At 34.4% G+C, this 21,662-nt stretch overlaps 1 protein-coding gene across 8 annotated transcripts in view; it reads left to right on the plus strand.

Annotated features, from left to right (window-relative positions):
• The window catches only part of EPB41 (erythrocyte membrane protein band 4.1), a 158,052-nt gene that overhangs the window by 41,145 nt on the left and 95,245 nt on the right, over window positions 1-21,662 (plus strand). For all 8 annotated transcript variants that reach the window (XM_063104551.1, XM_063104543.1, XM_063104545.1 and 5 more), the window contains exons 2-4: window positions 13,435-13,912; window positions 17,881-18,087; window positions 20,737-20,841. In XM_063104551.1, the coding sequence (XP_062960621.1) occupies window positions 13,442-13,912; window positions 17,881-18,087; window positions 20,737-20,841 (783 nt within the window). In that variant the 5' untranslated portion in view covers window positions 13,435-13,441. The remainder of the gene's footprint in view (window positions 1-13,434; window positions 13,913-17,880; window positions 18,088-20,736; window positions 20,842-21,662) is intronic.

The following is a 21,662-nucleotide window of genomic DNA, read 5'->3' on the forward strand; positions in this document are numbered from 1 at the left end:
TTCCTGAGAGCTGACCCAGAACTGTATACCCTTAGGGAATTCAAAGTCATTGCCATTTTCAGTGATGCTCATCACTCTGATCTCCTTTCAGTGTTACCTTTGTTAGAGACTATCTAACAGATAAGAAAATATTTGGAATAAATTTGAGCATTTTCAAGGTCTTGTATTTCCACATGGGATGGTATATTAAATACCTTTTGCTGCCACACAATAACTTAGCAAATTATTGTTTTGTAATTAAATTATGAAAGCATGTTCCCTTGAGTACACATCTTTCTTTAAAACAGTATTAATAAGTAAAAAAAGATTTAGAAGAGGAATACAAAGGTTTTTGCATTGATCATTGCCTATCATCAGTTTAATGTAAAAGAAGGAGTTAGTACATCCACATCTGAAGTATCCAAATACCTTGGATATGTAAACATTTTGTATTCTTCTAGGGTATGCCTGGATTCTGTTAATTTCTTTACCTTTCACCAAATTACTCATATGTATACACATCTTTTATCTTGGGAAAAGTAGTTTTTGGCCTTTGGGCATATTTAAAAAATCAGTTTCTTTCATTTCTTCATTTATTTGTTCAACTGATATTTTTTGGTTCAACATTCTAGGTACTAGGGAATGAAGCAGTGAACAAAACTGGCAAAAGTCTTTGCTTCAGTGGAGTTTACATTCTAGGGGGGTAAACAAACAATAGACAAAATTAAGTAAAAACTGTATAGTGTGTCATTAAAGCGTGATAAGTGCTACAGAGAAAAATAAAGCAGGAAAATGAAAAGAAATGCAATGGGGGCTCTATTTTAGGTAGCATGACCAAGGAAAGCCTTACCGAGAAAATGGTATTTGGGTAAAAACCCAAAGGAAAATAGCTTTCCAGGTATGCCTAGCATGTTTAAGGAACAGTGAGGGGACCAGTGTGGTTAGAGCAGGGAGGTGAGTGAAGACTTTGGCTTTTATTCTGAATGACATGAAATGTCTTTGGAGGGTTTTGGGGCAGTGGAATGATGTCACTTAAGTTTTAGTAGGATCATTCTATCTCCTTTACTAAGAACCGACTGTTCGGTTTTTAGCTCAAAATCAGGTTATAAAGATGGATTTATATCAGAACTTTTTTGATTTCAATCCTTTAGGAAAATGTGTTTGGTTCCAAGTACCTCATTTGAAAGATAGATAATTATACTCTAGAATCAATTTGGAGGGGAGGGTGAGTGGGATGGTGAGGAAATAGTAAACTATTATGTATGAAGAACAGCTTAAGGATCTGGGGAGAGGGGAGTGGTGAAAAACAATATAATCTTAGTTTGAAACATATGCAGGAAAAATTACATCTGAAGGATATAGAGAAAGCATCATCTTAAACTAAAACTCTACACCCACTAAGCAATAACTCCCCGTTCCCCTCTCCCCACAGTCCCTGGTGACCACTATTCTACATTCTGTCTCTATGAATTTGACTATTTTAGGTACCTCATGTAAGTGGAATCATGCATTATTAGTCCTTTTGTATCTGGTTTATTTCCCTTAGCATAATATCGTCGAAGTTTATCCATGTTGTGGCATATATTAGAATTTTTAGAATTTTATTTTTTTAAGGCTGAATAACATCCCATTGTTTGAATATATCATATTTTATCTGTTCATCTTACTATTGTTTTTAGGCAGCCATGTAGTTTCTCCATTCGGTTTTTTTATCCTTCTGAAAAAAAATCCTCACTGCTTTTGGTGAATTATCTGAGGTCATGGCCTCTTGACTCCTCATTATTCTGGTCATTGGATATACTGTTTTGCTAATGTCCTGCTTAAGATGCAGGGCTCAGAATGAAACAGTATTCGGTAGTAAACTATAAACGATACGGAGACTCAGTTATTTCCCATAATATGGATAACCACACTTCTATCAAGATAATATTCATCTTTTTAGAAATCACATGGTGTTTTTGGCTCATGTGAAATCTTTTAAAAATAATGTTACCAAGTTAAGTCTTTCCCACAATGTAATTATGTAATTATTTTAAAATTTATTGCAAAATATTTAAGAAATAGGAAAAGATAAACATTACCCAACTTACAATTTAAACATCACCCAGTTTACGTTGCTTATATAGTTGAGGGTCCCTGTGTTACCCCTCCCCAATCTCATTTTTCTTCCCATCTCTAGAGGTAATTACTAGTCTAAATTTTGTGATTATGCATTTATTCATACTTTTACTACTTATGTATCTCTGAACAATATACATATAGTATCGTACGTTTTTCAATTTTATATACACAGTATTATAGGAAATATATTCAACCTGCTTTTTTCATTAAGCATGAGATTCTTCTGTTATATATATGTATCTATACATGTGTGTAGTTCTAGTTCACTTTCGCTGCTATAGGTTTCCATCCTATGGTTTTATTGTTCATTTATTAATCTAATCTCTGATTGATGGACATTTGTTACCACTTTTCTTCCCCATTGTAATTATTTTTCAAACCTCATTGCAGAAACCTTACATAACTTTAAAATTCTACCTTCTTGGTTTTGGTCCACCTTTCCAGCTTGAGATGTTTTTGAACTGTGATTCAATCATACTAGTGGCAAATTAGGCAAGAGCCCATGGCATATGAGTCTGAGATCAAATTTGGTGAGTTTAACTTAAGCGAGTTACTTCTGAACGTTGAAGTACAGTTTTTCTGGGACTGAAAACATATTGTAATGTGTAAAGTTACTTAAATTTGCTTGAACTATTTTTGGTTGTAAATCCCACTTTATATTGCTTGGTTTGAAAGAAGAGCACAGGGAATTTTGCCTCTGACTCATGTTAACACTGTTCTGTTTTTCTATCAAGCTGTAGTCAGAATTTGACCTTCCTTTCCTTCTCCCTCTCTTCCCCCCTCCTTTCCTTCCCACCTTGCCATTTTAGCAGTTTCTTTCTTTAAAAAAAAAATTTTTTTTTTTTTTTTAGCTTCATCCCTTTCTGGGCTTTAGGCTTTTGACCATTATTTTTGCAGGTACATATTCCTTTGCTATGCTGTTTTTAAAACTTCATTTTTGTACACATGTCCCCATAATCTCCCTGATCTTTATGACTGTGTCTTTAACAGTTTCCCTACGTTTTTCTAAAACTTTCTTATTGTACAGAGAAAATTACAGTGTCATATCCGCAAGGCTTAGAAAAGAACCTGACAATATATATGGATGAATATATAGTGAATGACCTTCACTTTCTAGAATTGCCTTATCCTAATAAGTTCTTTATTCTTGTAAAGTCCTTGGCCATGCAGTCATGCCTTACTTTTCTTTAAATGTTTTAAAAAATTTATTTATGAATAAGCTTATATATTTGATTGTGATCTACCTCTTTTCTCATAAAGTTCTATTAAAACTTTATGAAATTGTTTTCTGCCAAGGTTCCTGATATGTTCGTGTCACCAAGAAATTATGCTTTATTGCTCAGAAGTAAGTTCGCAGTAGTAGAGCCCTTCCCTTCTGAGAGAAAAAATTTTCATCAAGCTTAGTAATGCTATTGAATGCTTTTAGCAAATAGTGGGTAATTTGAAATACTTTAACGTTACTAAATCTTGTCTCTATGCCAATATTATATTTTCTGGTAGTCTGCAGTATATTTTTCATATTTAGCAATGGTGGGATACAACCACTGCATCTGTTCTAATCTCCAGAGTATTTTCCAGAACAAGCCATGATCCGAAGCAAGTTTTTGACTCTAGTCAGATGACATTTGATATTCAGTTAATTTACTGAGTTTTCTGGTGAAAGTGAAAATTTACTGATAAATATCAGGGAATTTCTTGAGTTTAGATAAATATTGTTAGATTGAGTTGGCTTTAAGATAAAATAAAAATAAGAGTAAGAAAAGTTCTATAGTCTTAGCTAAAACCCTTTTGTAGCTAGAAATCATCAGGCTTTGATTTACCCTGAGATTTTTGATGATATTGAGCATTTTCTGTGTGGTTCTCTTCCCTTGCTGTTATATTTTCAGGCTTCATTAAAGACTTGATCTCTACTTGGAAAGAGAGAGAATGGTTATTATATTGGTGTGATTTATCAGAAAGTCACTTATCTAATAGCCTCAACTAGTCACAATATAATGGGCACTTCAAAGTAGGCTTATGTGGTATTTGAAGAAATAAAACATTTCATAAAATCCAGGCATTGAAGTTATTCCAGTAATGTTAAATATTCGTCTTACTCTTCCTTAGCATTTACTCTTATTTCAGACAAAATTTTAACACACTGAGCTCTTTGTTTCCCTAGTCAATGGCAGGTTAGCCAACAGCAGGTTAGGAGAGGAGATGTTGGAAGCTACTTATTCACAGGCTACCTTGAAATCAGCAAGAAATGTGAGTTAACTCTGCGAATGAGCAAACAGGAAAACTATTAAAGGCAGATACAAAAAATAAAAAAGTACAGCAGTCAGGTATCCTTTTGGTAGAGCTAATCATTCCTACAGACTTCAGTAGACCTTGAGGATATTAGCACTGCACAGTAATTGAGATTTGTAATGATGACTAAATCAATAAAGTTTTAATTATGTGCTATAGATTTTAAAAATGAAACAAGGAAGCATGTAATCTATTTTATAAAGATTTTCATCCAAAATGGCTAGAATAACGCACTTTGATATTTAAAGGGAGTGAAACTCAGTTCTATAGAAAATGATTTTTTTTGGTCTCATATCTTTCTCAGTGATGCCTAGTAATCATTGGGTAGTGTATTCTTCTGGGAGGGCCCACCCAGGTGGTGTACTTTTAGAATATAACTAGTCATCTTCTAAGTATGTACAAGCTTGAATTCTACAAAGAAGTAAAGAAATTTTTGGTCTTTTTAAAAGAAGATGAGTAAGCATTTGTTTATTTAAAAATACCTTTGGGATGAGTTGATTCAATGGTATTAGTCACCATAGAAGTGACTTGATTTAAAAACTAAGTTGTTGAAAACAGCATATTCATGCCAAGTGACATTCCTGATTTCACTCAGTATGGCAAGTATTCTTTAAAAGTCTTCATAAAGAGTAGTTTAAGGTCCAAATAATTTCAAGAGGATAGAGGGAGAACTATGAAGAAATTCATTTGAATATTTTAAGTTACCATTTTGTCAGTACCACGCTCAGCCAGTGAGCGAACCAGCCATCCTTATATGGGATCCGAACCCGTGGCCTTGGTGTTACCAGCACCGCACTCTCCCGAGTGAGCCACGGGGCAGCCCCCTAAGTTACCATTTTCATCTGAAAACCACATTGATGGTTATCCTGTTTTTCTAGAAGTACGGATTAGTGTACTTCATTTGAGTTATAAAGGAAAGAAAATTTCCTGTGGTTTTGGGGGATTGATTTTATTGGTAAAAAAAAAAGCTATTTTCTAGAATGTTTTTGAAACTTCAGTACTTGGATATTTTTTTCCCCCGTCTGTAAGAATGCCCCTGGATTCTATTGTCTGATTAGAGAAGTAAAAGGGCCTTTTATCCTTTATTTTTGTTTTTCCCCCTTATTCTTCTAATTCAAATGGTAGCTCTGGCTTTACAATATAGCCTTTAAAAAATAACCCATTTGTATCACTATTCTAGAGTCCCTTTAGTTTTCTTTCTTACATTCCTTTCTATTTGTAAAATCTTAGCATTGGACAGACCTTAGAGTTCAGTTAATGTGAAGAACCCACTTAATGAAAAAGTTCCTTCTCTGGCATCCATGACAGATGGGCATTCAGCTTCTGGGTGAATATTTTTGGTGATAAGCAGCTCACTATTCCCAAGCAGCCCATTGAATTATTAGATATATCTAATTATTAGGAATTTCTTCTTTTTATGTTATTTAGATGAAAATTGTAACTTCCATGGACTAATGAATTTTGCCCTTAGTAATCACATAAAATTTAGCTGGTCTTGAAATTTGTAAGGACAACAAACGTGTCCCTGCTTTGGATTCTTTTTTTCTAGGCTAAGCATCCCAATATCTTTTAATTATTTACTCTATGACGTGGTTTCAATTCCATAATCTTCTATCACTTCTTTGACAGATTCTTTAAAATAAACTGCCCAGAACTGAATGTAAGATTTAATATGCAATATAAATACTGAGAACAGAAGGATTGTTACTTTCCATGATCTTCTGGATGGAGAGTGGGGTCTAGGAGGTCAAGGACTATGTTTGTTTTTTTCACTAGTGTAGCCCCACTACTTACCATAGTGCCTGGAGCATTGCAACATTCTCAGAAAATATATGTTGAAGAATCAGATGAGTGCTCTGGTCATTATAAATCTAGAAATGCAGCTAAAGATTGTTAGGTGTTTTAGAATTCTATTTCTCTTGGGATATGTTCAATCAAGAACTTAAGATCCTTTTCTTGTGAACTATTGTCAAATTGGGTAACCTCCGGGGCCGGCCCGTGGCTCACTTGGGAGAGTGCAGTGCTGATAACACCAAGGCCACGGGTTCGGACCCCATATAGGGATGGCCGGTTAGCTCACTTGGGAGAGTGTGGTGCTGACAACACCAAATCAAGGGTTAAGATCCCCTTACCGGTCATCTTTAAAAAAAAAAAAAAAAAAAAAAAATTGGGTAACCTCCAAGGCTGGAGATTGGTGAAGTTGGTGAGGTAGGCAATAGTCGGATCATCCAAGGACCTATAGTTTAAGTAAGAAGTGAAGGAGCCTTGCACAAACATGATAGCAGTAGAGAAGGTGAAAAGTGGACTGATTCTAAAATATATTTTGGAGGTAGACTCTACAGTACTGAACGATGGATTTGAAATTGGAAGGGAAATGGAGAAGACTAAGGTAAAGATAGTGCTTAGGTTTCTCATTTGAAATATTGAATGGTATGACTGAGCCATTTACCTGGGACAGGAAAAAGAGAGAATAATGAGTTTAATATTGGACATATTTTACTAAGATGCCCGTGGGTTATCCATCTTCTCCTCTTCTCTTTTATATTTTGGTTCTTTTGCTATATGTTTTTTATTAAGCCATTTATCGACTGGGCCAAGGGAGGCATATTATACTGCCTGGGTTAGTGAAGTGAGAAGTATACTGATGAGAATAAGCTAGAGAAACAAAGGGCACAGTAGTTCTTAAGCCTTGGTTGCAATGCCTTTCAAGTTTCTTTGCCCAATATTGGTTCAGCTTCCCTAGGGATTCCCTTTGTGAATATTTACTGATAGCCTGAATTTACCCGGTCATTTGTTGAGTTTCTCTCTGCCTCTAGCCTCTGCCACCTCCTTCTTTATCCACTTCCCTGTTTAAAAACCTTTGAAGGAACGGAGCCAACCAGCCACCCGAGGGTCCTGAGCCCGGGGTGTGGGCCTCAAGCCCGGCCTCCCTCCCTCCCCTGCATCAACATCTTAGAATGTACTTATTAGCCACATGTTTTTCTTTGGGGTGTGTGACTTATCTGCTCATGTTCTTCACCAAAGTTCTGCTTAGATTTTTCTAATTCATTTTTAAGAGTTCTTTTTGCATTAAGGATGTTAATCTTTGAGTGTTAAATTTGTTCCTGATCAATTGACTTTAAATTCAATTTGTGATGTTTTCCCTCTTTCTATGTTGAGAAAATAACTTTCTATCTAAACATTAAGTAAAAAAATAAATAAAAATCTTCAGTGGCTCTCCAAAGCGGCCTTTAGGATAGAGTCCACACTATTTAGCATGACATTCAAGTTCTTTCATAATTTGTGTTCTTTGCCTGTCTCTGTCTCCCCATTCCATCTTCACATATACTCAGTGGAAAGAGCAATATGTACCTGGGTGGGGTACTTGAAATTTGTGGGAATGGAGATGGTCTTGGCCAGATTGAATAGCCTGTCTGTAATTTCTCAACAGATAGGGGTTTCTTTAACAGAGAAGCATTTCTGGGGTAGAAGCATCTGAAGTACCATGTTTTACAGAGTCAGATGCTAACCTGAGAATTCACAATAGAATCACCACCCTGTAGTACAGTTTCATTAAAACATGACTTAGCTCTATGATTTGAGGCAGGAATTTTAACCTGCAAGAGCCTGTTTATTTATCTGAGGAGTGAGAACATCTACCTTATAGAATGGTTGTAAGATAACATAGTAAAACATGTAGAATAATATTGGAATTTAGTAGGTACTCAATAAATGGTAGCTGCTATTATTATTGTTTCAATTAGAATCTAATTTTAACTGGTATCTCTATTCTAATCTTACTCTCTCCTGCTTCCCTGTTGTAACCCCATTCCAACCAATCTGGAATTCTTGCTAGCTCCTGTGGACCTACAATATTCTACTACTGCCAGTTCCCTTGCCTGGAATTCCACTTGCCCATTGCACCTCAAGTCTCTTTCTATTGACATCTATACTCATCCTTCAAAGCATAACATAAAAACCGCCTTTTCCATGTGGCCTGTGCAGATCACTGCAGTTGAATGTTCTTACTTTATCGTTCTGTAATCCTTAGTTGGTTCCACTCATAAGGCTTTGTCTGATTAAGCACCAGGTTACTGCCTTGTGTTTTAACTATTTGTGTATATGTCTTATCTCCTTAAGAATCGTGTATTTTTTATTTTTATTTTTTGGTTCCTCTCAGAGAGCTGAGCCAAAACCTTATACGTGGTTAGCTCCCAGTAAACACTGATAGATGTTCAGTGAGCTAATTTGAAGAGTAATTCCAGTAATTAAATTATTAAACCCTAAATGGTGATCATAAGGGAAATTTTCTTAATGCTGCCAAATTGTAGTGCTTCCACAAAGTTTTCCACCCAACAAGCCTTAATGGAGAACTGACTGTACTAATGTTAGAAAGAGATTTTTTTAAAAAAAAGATGAAAGTTGTCATATGGCCCTTTCACTCTGCTCAGTATGGGGTTTTTAAAGATCTGATTTGCCTGAAGGTAGCAGATGCAACACTATTAAAACAAGAGTAACTTTGATACCAGATGGAGTATAATTCCTAGGGTTTGGATGATTAGGATTGAGATGGAATGAGAACTCATCACTTTATCTTCATTGCTGTGCTGAGTTTTCTTTTTCTTTTTCTTCTTCTTTTTTTTAATCAAAAGACTTCTTTTTGGACATTAAGTAAAAAGATATCTCCTTTTGGATATTGTATCCAGAATGAAAATAGTATCATTTACACAGGAAGGGCTTGTTTGTAGAGCATTTATCCTGTTTTTGTCTTTGTATCTTTTTCCTCTGGTTACTATCCTATCGTTTGTAATGTGAAGAACTTGGCTGCATGTATAACCGATTTGTCAGGACAAGTTTATCTGAGCTTTTAGTAAATAGTCCATAGGATTTTTTCTTTTTATTAATTATCTTTTATTTGTTTAATTCAAATCAACTTCGGAGCCAACTGAAGATACTATCCTGGTTTATCAGTTTAATTTGATATTCTCTTTCCTTTTTTCTTTTGTGGGTCTTACTGATAGCATTGCTTCCCATGGTGCATGGCTAGAAAGAGCATGCATGCAGATTATTCTTAATTATTCATTTTTATCTAACTTTTCTTGTATAGACTGAGTTGTAGCATCTCTGCTGAATACTGTATTATTTGAATTCCTGATTGTTTTCCAGCATTGAATAAGTGATATTACTTGAAGTTGGTTTCAGTATATTCTGAGAGAATTCTTTTGCCTTTCTGCTTATGTATCTGTTCCTTTTATTGTGTTCTCATATGTTCTTTACGTATGTTTAGCTTGTTTTTTACATATGTCCAATTATGTAGCAAGATGTATTGATTCTGCACTGATGTTATTTTCTAATTCTTCATATGTCATAATCGTTCCTTCCTAAATATGACGAAGAGATCATGTTGATGGAGATACCCAGAACACTGAGTCTGGTCAAGTGTCACAGCTGCATGGGAAACTTGGAATTGTCATAGCTCTATGGTTAAAAATTGCAAGGTCTGATTAAGCACTAAAAAGAGTTCTAAAAAAATTAATGGCTCAGCTTCCACATTAATAATATGTGGCGTTCTTTGCTTTGTTAATTCAGCAAGCATTTCTTGAGCCTTTATTGTGTCAAGTATTTCCTAGTGTTCATACTCCACCTTCTAAAAGCAGCTTTTTGTCATCTTTGTTTCTTAGGCATTTTCAGATATGCTTCCAAAGTAATTGTAATAGTGGTTTTCTATGCCTTGCTACTTAAAGTATGGTCAGTGGGCCAGCAGCACTGGCAACATCTTGTTAGAAAAGCAGAATCTCAGGCCCCATTCCAGAGCTGTGAAATCAAAATCTATATTTTAACAAGATTGCTAGGTGATTTGATACACATTAAATTTTAGCAAGCACACATATAACGTATGGATTTTTACCATGTACGAGTGTGTGTGTGTTTGTGCACATTTAACAACTGAAGAGTACTTACACGCATTCAGCTACTATGGGAATATCCTTAGAAGATATTTTCTATTTTTAAAATTGTAAGAAAAAAATGATAAAACACAAGCATAAATATTCTTTATTTATTGAAAGATACAAGTAAAAGACTGTTAGAAGTGGGGTTTAAAGTGATTTTTATATCTGCTAAAACTTTCACAAAAGGTTTATGAATTTTTTAATGTCTTTATGAGAGATCTTGGTGTAAAGTCTGTTGTGTAGGAAATTTTAATGTAGAAGTGGTTTCTGTTCCTTTTCAGTAAGGTGAATGTTGAAGCCATATCTGAAATCCATGGAAAATAGTGCTACATCCTCAGCATTTCTTGTTTATTCTTTTGCAAAGGAAGTATGAAGTAAAGTGGTGCTCTCAAATCAAATTAATATTCCTTTAGAATAACTTGTGGTTTAGTATCCAGATTTTGTTTCTGTGTCAAGTTTGATTACTTTATAGATTAAAGAATTTTGGAAGTTAATTGCCTACTTCTAGTATAGAGGAACTGAAGACACTTTTATTTCCGTAATTTAAGTACAAGCTTTCTCACTTAGGGGTAACAAATTAAGAATGTATATTGGTTGGTAAATGTTTTATGTAGTTTTTAGAAAGACTGAATTACATATTTTATTAGCTCAGAGTAATTTCAATGGCTTAGTAAATGAGACTAGAAAATATACTTCTAAATATTTTTATTGCTTAAAATATTTTTAATGCTTAAAATAAAATAATTTGAGTAGATCAGTAGTGTATCAGAAGTAATTTGTACTCAAAAATAATTTGAGTAGATCAGTAGTATATCAGAGCCCATATAAGTCTTTTTCTTTTTATTAATACACCTGTATTTGTTTCAGTACCATTTATAGTGGTACTGAATTTACCTAGTAATGATGTGATCCTGGGCAAGTTACTTTCTACTTTTTACTACTTTCCTCAATTCTAAGATTAGCTGATTTTTCTTTCCTTGCAGGGTTGTTGAAAGGCTTACTTGAGATAATGTAGGTAACAGCCCTGACATGGGGCCTGGCACAGAAACAGTGCCCAATACGCATTAGCTTCTTTTCCTTTTCACTGCTTTGTTCCATTTATACATACTTATTCTAGGTTTAGCTCATATTTTAGATAAAATTTCTCTTGAGTCTTTCTTTCATTTATACTGGCTGAAGTTGAACCAAGAATGTAAACTCTGTGATGATGCAGACTTTGTTTTGATTACTGTTGTGTTCCTAGCACCTACCGTAGGACCTGTGCTAGGTGCTCGAAAAGGTTTTCTTTTTTTTTAATTTAAAAAGTTTATTTCCAGTGCAGAACTAGGAAGTCAAACACTAAAACAGGAAAATACTCAACTACAGAATATTGGGAGGTGAATTTGTTTTTTTTTTTTTTTTTTTACAAATGCTTTATTTTAAAGTTCAACATTATACAGTGTAATTGTTTTTCATGTCCCTTTACCAATTCCTTTTACCCCCCTCCCCCTCCCTTGCCTCTGGTAACCTTAGTTCTGTCCAAAAAGTATTTGTTGAATGCGTGAGTGAATACCATGCATTTGAAGTAAATTTACTTGAATAAATTTAGAGTTTGCAGTTTATATTTGCCAGACATATTTAGGCAAAATTAATTCATTCAAAAAACTTTTATTAATACTTATTATATGGCAGGTATTATTCTAGGCATTGGATGTACAGTGATTAAAAAAAAGGTCCCTGTCCTCATGGAACTTACCTTTAACTGGGAAGAGGGATAGAGAAGAAGGGCAGTAAACCAATAAACAAATAAGTTAACAAGATAATTGGAGATAATAAGCGCAACAGTGCTGTGAGGGTATCCTGGAGAGTGCGAGCCACTACTTTAGCTAGGAGGTGTGTTAGGGGGGGCTCTCTAAAGGGTGACAGCTGAGACAGTAGTGATGAGAAGGGGACCAGCCTTCAAACGGCCAGAAGAGCATCAAAATAGAGAGAACAGCGCTTGTGAAGGGCAGGAGGGACTGAGCTAAATATAGTTCGTTAATTCAGATCGTCAACGTCCAAATGAAATTACTTCATAAATAGTATGAAGAAGATGCGAAGATAATGTAAATTCAGGTATAGCAGTGAATCAGAGTATAAGATCATCAGTAGTTAACTTCATTGCCCAGTGTTTTAAAAGTCCCCTTGTGTGCTGGTTATTCTTTAGTAAACTAAGCATGAAAAGGCTCTTTGGCTATTATTGCAAGGCTTGACTAATAATACTGGGATTTTGAGATCAAGAGGCTGGAAACCAACAAGTTCGAAATATGTGAGGTCTACAGCCTGCCTTCTCCTCCTCCCCTATAAGTGAATTAACATTTGCTTTCTAAACTTTTCTTCTCTACCTTGTTTCTCTGTTTTTCTCTATAGTGCTAGTTTCACTTCCTACTCTTAAAAAATGTGGAGCTTTCAAATTAATCAAAAGGGAAAAAAGTCTCAAAGAGCTTAAAATGGGATATCTCTGAAAGAAGTTTAATTTGGAATTGTAACATGAAAACCTAAGGAAATAATTTTTGCAATTATTTTAAATGTATACTTGTCATTGCTGTTGTCAAGTCTGGTAAATGATCAGAATTCTACAGTTGCTGTTCTTAATAGAGAACTCTATACATTCCAAGAAATATAAAGAAAAAGAACAATAAAGACTCGGGAAACTTTTTAATTTACTGTTTGCTGGGGTGTAGAGAATTTTGTGGAGAATAATTCCGGCAAATCCTACACCTTCAGATTGGTAACCTGAAAGGACAGTACACAAATAAGATCCTTCTTTCAGGGAGGATAAAACCATGTTTGCTATATACAGTTTTGAGCACTGACTTTAATATAGGACATATTTCACTAAGGTGGCCTCAGCAGGTACTATTTTAAGTTAATATCTCTATTGCATATCTTTAGTGACTCAAGGCATTAATAATTTATTCAGGATGTATAGGTAAGATTTTTTGTACTTTAATGGAAAGTCTCATGCTTAATGGACTGGAGTTCTACTTGTTGGTGATTAAATACCTAAATATATTAATATTTTAGGGTTTAGAGTTTTGCCTACAGTAATGTGTTTTGCTAATAAGAGTCCCTTTTTCCATCTTCTTTTTAATAGCAACATCATGACGACAGAGAAGAGTTTAGTGGCTGAGGCTGAAAATTCACAGCACCAACAACAGAAGGAAGAGGGTGAGGGATCCACAAACTCAGACCGACAAAAAACTCAGCTGGAGGAGGCTTCTCAAACAGCAGCTGACGGAGATAATCAGTGTGAGCAGAAGCTGAAGTCATCTAATGGAGATACTCCTACACATGAAGACTTGACCAAGAACAAGGAGCGGACATCAGACAGCAGGGGCCTGTCACGACTGTTCTCCTCATTTCTCAAAAGGCCCAAGTCTCAGGTCTCTGAGGAAGAAGGCAAAGAAGTAGAGTCAGATAAAGAAAAAGGTGAAGGAGGTCAGAAAGAGATTGAATTTGGAACCAGTCTTGATGAAGAGATCATTTTAAAGGCCCCAATTGCAGCTCCTGAACCTGAACTCAAAACAGACCCATCCTTGGATCTTCATTCATTAAGCAGTGCAGAAACACAGGTAAAGATCTGTGAATAAGTGGTAGGGAGGTATAATGAAGGCAGGTTATACACTTTATTTTTTATTTAAGAACATTTGGTTTTATTTCTTACTAGCCAATGGACTTAGACATTGATAGTGATAAGTAACATGAAGCTTTGTAGCATCTGCTCTAAATAAATTAATGTAGTCAGTGGAACCTTGATTTTTAAAAAGATATACTCTATAAATCAAAGAAAAAAATGAAAGAAAAGTATCAAATGAGTTTAATGGAACAAGTTCAAGATTTTTAATGAGAGGGAGAAAAAGAAATGAGGTGGTTTAGAGTTCATTTTGGTGCAATGATTATGAATGGGGTAGTTATCAGCAAATGTGGTCTTTTTACAGAAATCTTCATAAAAGTTGTGTGATAGAGTAAAGCCATCCAGAGGTATGTGATAGATTTGAGCCTTGCTTGCCTTAATTTGGTCATCTTAGCCAACTAGATAATATTATTATAGAATATAAGATATAAATGAGGAAGTCTAGCTCTTTCTGTCACATGTGTAATATATATTAATCTGGGGCCTTAATTTTGTCATAGTGTAGTTAAACATGAGTTTTCATTTGTCCAGAAAGCATAGGAAAATATTAGTCCTGTAACTCAAAGTATTTTCTAGGAATCTTATCTGTTTTCAGCCTTACTATCTACAGATTAAGAGTTATTTTCTCCGTCTTCATATTTCTAAAGCACGCAAACATTATCTGCATTGTTAAAGTGTTAATTCTTGTATGTTTCTATTATAGATCTAAGGTTTGGGCTATATAGTTTTATTAGAATTTTCTAAAAAATACTACATGTATTTCTAGAAATATTACTTGTATATTCAAAGTGCTCAGAAAATTTGGGATGAAGTTATAACTATGCACTTGCTGTTAGTGAAACAAGGTCAAAAACAAGATTTAGTGTAAGTTGTAGTTAAGAATGGAGGCTATGGAATCAAACTAGAGCATTCAAATCACAGAGCAGTGATAGGTTTCACTTTATCAGTTTCCTCTGTACTGTGGGTATAAAAATATCTACCTCACTTAGCTATTGTGAGGATTAAAAGAGATAAACATGTAAAGTTCTTAAGACATTGCCTCACATATAATAAACATTCGATAAATGTTAGCTATTATTACTCAGTAAATAAGCATGAACAGTAAAGGCAAAGAAACCCTACATAGTTTAATATCATTAATTTAATTTTATTTTAGAAATACCCAGAGTTAAATTACAGTATTTTTCAGGAAGTCTGATCCTTTCAAGAGGTTTTTAACTGCTTTTCCCCCCTTTACTTTAGGTAGGGAAAAATCCATATCTTGTTTTAGGTGGTATTTCAATCAGAACTTGTCTATTTTTTCTAAAGATCAAAGATTTGTACTCAAGTTGAAACAGATGATAGACAAAGTTAATTTTAGATTTAACCAAAATCTCATTTATTAAGACTTAATTCAGAATTAAGATGAGTTGTATGCAAATGTTTGTCTACATGTGAAGAAAAAGAAACAAATTAATATTAATAAAATTTCAAAGAGATATTATTTAAAGGAACAAACTATTTTAGGCCTTTGGAAACTAGTATTTACAATTGAAATCTTTTGGATCAGAATCTTGTGGATAAATGTTTATTTGCTTAACCATATTTCTGTATGTGTAGTAGAGTTTCATTTAAGTGGTCCTTTTCTATCCAGGATTTTTTTTTTCTTAATTTATCAATACACAATGTAGTTGATTTTCGTGTCCCTTTACCAATTCCTCCTTTTCCTCCCTCCTTCTCCCCCCTCACCCCCAATCGACATCATATCTGTTCACTTGTCTTAACAAGTTCAAGGAGTTGTTGTGATTGTTGTGTCTTCTTTTTCCCTAATCCAGGATTTTTTAAAAGTGAGTTTGCATTATAAGATTGTATCAATCTTTGTCCACGGTAGCTTGGATTATTTGGAAGCCATATGTCAGTTTTTAATGTTTGTTTATTTATTAATTCAACAAATACTTATTGAAAACCTACCATGTGTGCCAGGCCGTAGGCTGGATATACCTTGATAAATAAAAACTACAATACGGTGAAGAGGTTTAAGATCATGGATCTGTTATGTGATTTATTAATTGTATGATCCTAGGCAAGGATCTTCTCTGGCCTGTTTCTCATCTGTAAAGTGGGGATAATAATAGTATTGTATTAGTCCTTTTTCTGTTGCTATAACAACATACCTGAAACTGGGTGATTTATAAAGAAAAATGACATTTATTACTTATAGTTTCTGAGGCTGGGAAGTCCAAAGTCCATCTGGTGGTGGCAACAGTGACCCAGGGGTCTCACATTACAAGATGGTGGAAGCAGAGAGAGAGAGAAAGAGACAGACTCTCCTCTTTTTTTAAAGCCCTCAGAACAATGCCCCTGACCACCATTTTTAATCCATTCGCTACTGCATGGTTCTACAATCTAATCACCTCTTTAAGGCTCTACCTTTCAATTACCATAATAGGATCTTCCACCCTCTTAATAGTCACAGTGGGGGCTAGGTTTCTAATACAGAAAACTTGGGAACACAATTCAAGCTTCAGCAAGTTTTGGGGGTACATTATCCAATCCACTACAGTACTCGTCCCACAGAGTTGTTATGAGGATTAAATGATTTCATATAAGAAATGCCTTTAGAAACATGACTGGCCCATTGTAATTACTATATAAATGTTTGCCATTATTATTATTATAAAACAGATATGGTCCCTACCCTTGTGGATTTTATAGTCTAATGGGGGAGGCAAGAAAGTAGTAAATACAAAACAATTATTTATCGTAGTAAGTGTTATGAAGGCAACAAGCAGGGTACTGACATGAAAAACAGTAGAGTGGGGATAGGATAGATAGGATAGCCAGTAAGGCCTCTCTAAGGACACATGTGAGAGGGTTTGGAAGGATGGGAAGAAACCTTGTAGACCACCTCCACTATCTAATTCAGGAGCCAGATAATTAAATTCTTTGAAATAAAAGAATTAGTGGGGTTTAGTTAAAAATCTTCCAGCAGTTTTATTATGTTGAAAGTAAGAAAATATATGACAAAATGTTGTCCCACTTACTTGTATTACTTTGGGATGACTTAATGAGTACCCCCAGGAGACGCAGATTTCAATCTCTCTCTTCCTTCTTTGAATCTTCTATGCATTTAGCATGATTGATACCTGGTAGAAAGGAGTTAACTGATAGGTAGTTTTTAGCCTACTGCATATATATATATATATATATATATATATATATATATATATATATATATATATATATATATATATGTATTTTTTTTTTTTTTTTTAAAGATGACAAGTAAGGGGATCTTAATCCTTGACTTGGTGTTGTCGGCACCATGCTCTCCCAAGTGAGCTAACCGGCCATCCCTATATAGGGATCCGAACCCGTGGCCTTGGGTTATCAGCACCACACTCTCCCAAGCAAGCCATGGGCCGGCACCAGCCTACTGCATATTTTTGCTTAATGCTCTAAAATCGGTCCCAAGCACCTCTTTTAGCCATTTATAAAACCTGGAGTATTTGGCAAGTCATATCTTATTTTTTAATTTGTAAGGCTACCTTGCTAAAATTGAGGGGCATAGGGCAGAGACAATGAAGTTTTGATAAACTTTAATAATAATATATAATGGCATAGTCAGGAAGAATATGTACAAGTAATGCCAAGAGCAATAGATTGATGTCCTATGGTTTACCTGAAACCTTCATTTATTGATTTGATGGGATTATACCTGAGAAGTTTTGAGAACAGCAAAGTCTGCAAATCTTTTGGGGGATCATAATAGGTTTTATAGAAAAATAATTATTTTATATTAATGTCACCTATATTTGTTTTTCTTCTTCATTTAGTGTTTTTATTGGTAGTATTATTGTAGGTAAAAGTTTATACAGCATGTTTTGTGAAATGTGTTACTGACTTGGTGATGTTATGGATATGTAGCCTGCTCAGGAAGAACAGAGAGAAGATCCAGATTTTGAAACTAAGGGAGGACTTGAAGAGTGCTCCAAAATAGAAGTAAAAGAAGAGAGTCCTGAATCAAAAGCAGAAAGAGAGTTAAAAGCCTCCCAGAAATCAATCAGAAGACACAGAAACATGCACTGCAAGATTTCTTTGTTGGATGACACAGTTTATGAATGTGTTGTGGAGGTGAGTGCAATTTAATACCCAGTAGTCAGAACTCTTACAAAGTGTTTCAGGTAGAGTTGGATAAGCAGTGCCATTGCCCAAGATAAGACCCACTCTATTGAGTACTGCTGTGGACAGAAATGTTAATAGTGATTTTCTGGAGGTGGGGTTAGGGGAGGATTATAAGTAGTCTTATTTTCTTCTCTGATTTTCTATGCATCTGCCAAAATCTTGTGAATTGAGCATGCATTACTTTTATAATAAAAAACAAAATTTTTTTTTAACAAAATTATTATTTATCAAATGACCTTCCATGACTAGATTTCCTAGGATAGCCTCAATTTTGGATATTAGGTCCAGCTATCTCCATAATTACAGTTGTCAGAAAATTGGTGGACTAATGAGTAGAAAACTATGCTGGGGCCGGCCCGTGGCTCACTTGGGAGAGTGTGGTGCTGGTAACACCAAGGCCAAGGATTTGGGTCCCTAAATAGGGATGGCCGGTTAGCTCACTTGGTGAGCATGGTGCTGACAACATCAACTCAAGGGTTAAGATACCCTTACCAGTCATTTTTTAATAAAAAAAAAAAAAAGAAAAGAAAAGAAAACTGTGCTGTCTATCCTAAGTTAATCACTGTGAAGTATATGCATGTATTGAAATGACACACTGTATTCCACAAATATATACAAATAAATGTTTAAAAATATTACTGTATGTAACGTTTCTGCTCTTCCAGGCCTAAACCTTAATAAACTTTAGTTTACCTAATGTATTTCTTTAATCCCATGAGATAGCATATTAAAAAAAAAAAAAAAAATATATATATCAAGTAATGCCATTTCTTAAAAGTCTCTATTATTTTCTGAAAGAATAAGTAATGAATTAGGATTAAATAAAAATATCAGAGTTATCCAGTTATTCTTTTGCTCCTTCAGGACAAATTAAAATAAAAAATCTGTTAACTACTTTTTTAAAACAGAGCAGTAGTTGTCAATTATGATATGCTTGATATATGAACAATTGTGATTGTTACTAATAATAGCTTTGATTGGTAAAACATATAATTCACATATACTTGTATCTTAAGTATGCAACAAATTATTTCTGAATTGAATTATTTATGTGCAAGTGCAAATATATCCAAGTACAAATAGTCTAAAATATTATGATGTATTTATTAATAGGTATTCCCTCTCCAAATTTTAAAAATGTAATCAAGAAAAATATACTACTGCATTTTGAAAATAGCTACTACACCTGATAATTAGAGGATACTTGGGATCTGCTTTTTTTGCTCCCTGCCACTAGCTAGTATAGAGATAGAGAAAGCTATTCCAGGACAGTTGTGTTTTGGAATTAAGAATATTTTGAATTATAGAAGGGCAATAAGTACATATTCTGTGTATTTCATAATATACCCAGCAGGGTCTGTAGGAACACCTGCAGCATCAAACATATTTCTTTGGTAAAATATATGAAGATTCATTCCAAGATGGATAAATGAAGTTTGTAAATACCCTCTTTACAGGTCAGAGTTTGCCTTCAAGTAAGCATTAGAGATAAATAAAAACCTTTACTTTTTCGAACTTCTGGATTTGGGGATTATGAATAAGGGATTAGGGATCTGTACATGAAGAATTCCCAAATCATCTCTGTAATTTAGAATGAAAACATAAGAGGAAAAAAATGAAGAAAATGATATAATACAGATGGTTTAAGACTGAAAATGAATGAACATGTATGTGAGTTACTAATAGCCGTTACAAATAATTCATCTCATTGAGAGGAGGACACATCATGTATGTGTGCCAAAAAAATGATTTCTAATTGAAGAATTTTTGGATATATTTCTCAGATGGCATTAGCATGTTTAATTTTTTTCAACAATTCCAGGTGATAGGTAGGAAAGGTGTAAATATTCTTCTCATTTTACGTATGAGAAAGCTAATGTTCAGAAAAGTTAGTTGAATCTACTCAGGTTGTTCAGCTTATAAATTGTGAAGACATGGCTTTTTGACTCTAAATCTCAGACTCTAAGTTAGGGCATTTCCTTCTTATAAATAGGAGTACAAGTGCCCACATTTGGGAGTGATGTGACTTTCTAGATAAAGATACATTAAAATGATTCGTGGCACCGGTGAAGGAGCCACTCCAACAGGTAGTGTCTGTAGGCTACATAGAATTTTACTTTGTGTGTTTTTCTAAAAGAGATTTTAGGGAGTTGAGGCATGCTCATTCTCTGGGACATTTGGTATGAAAATGATTTCCACAGCCACAATTAACTGTCAGTGTTGACAAATGATTCAGTAATTCAAGTGGTCACAGTGACTTACAGCAGCCCATAGCATGCTTCAGGAAATATTGCATCAAAAATAAAGAATGTAATGTTTAGGATGGAGGTAGGGGATGGGAGGTGGAGGGAAGGTAGAATTTTGCTTTGAATTGTAACACTATTTCCAAGCTACTATAAAGTGTGCTATATCTGCAAATTGACAAATTGAGGAACAGGAATTTTGTAAATCATCTTGTTCTACTTTGACGGTGCAGCCATCTGAGAGTTTGTTAGTAACCAAAGGTAAAAGAGGAAATTGGAAAGTGTCATTTCGTTTTATTTAGTGATGGATACAGGAATAGGAGAAACCTGAACTAAAATATGTATATCTTTGCAGAAGCATGCCAAGGGACAAGATTTGCTTAAGCGAGTATGTGAGCACCTCAATCTTTTGGAAGAAGACTACTTTGGTCTAGCCATTTGGGATAACACAACCTCTAAGGTGAGGAGAATGCTTACAATGTAAGAAGTTGACAAAAATGTAGTTTTAATTCTTTTGTTGTTGTTCGTGTTAAGAATGTATTTTTGGTTGTCTCTCCAAGACACATTGTACTTAGTTCTTCCTGTCTATTGTTGTTTCTCTGATTTTTCTGTTCCTTCTGGAATTAACATTTTTAAAGAAAAGACCATTGCTGGTGTGTTCTTTCATTATTGAGAAAAAGCTTCTACTATATATTTTTGTTTGTTTTTTTCTTTTTAAAAAAAATATACAGTACAAACACCTTGACATTGGTGTTTGTACTGTATATTTTTAAAAGGCAGGGAAAGTAAAGAGGTATGATGCCTTGATTAGCAAGTAGATGCCAATAACTTCATATCTTGTGCAATCAGTATTATATCTAATATAGAGGCGGTTCATAATATTTGATGAATGGTTTATTATCAATATTATAATGATCATTACATTGTAATATATATAGTTATGATATACAATTATAATTTGAAAGCAGTGTTATAAAAGAGAATAAAGTTTCAGTATTATTGAAACAGTCATACAATGGATCTGATATTTCCTCCAACCTAAAAAGGAAACCAGTTGTTAACTTTCAAAGGAAGGAAAAGAATGGGTGAGAATATGGAGGAGGGAAGAAAGGTTAAAAGTCAGGTATTTTCCTCAGAATGCTTGAATTATTTCCTGGGTCAATTAGTTGAAAATTATAAATCTTTAGCTTAAAACCTAATGATGGGAACTTTAGTTCAGTTTAACAAGTATTTGCAGGTAAGATACTAGATGATATGGATACAGCTGTGAATAAGATAGAC

This window comes from Cynocephalus volans, chromosome 8 (assembly GCF_027409185.1).
Source record: "Cynocephalus volans isolate mCynVol1 chromosome 8, mCynVol1.pri, whole genome shotgun sequence".
Lineage (NCBI taxonomy): Eukaryota > Metazoa > Chordata > Mammalia > Dermoptera > Cynocephalidae > Cynocephalus > Cynocephalus volans.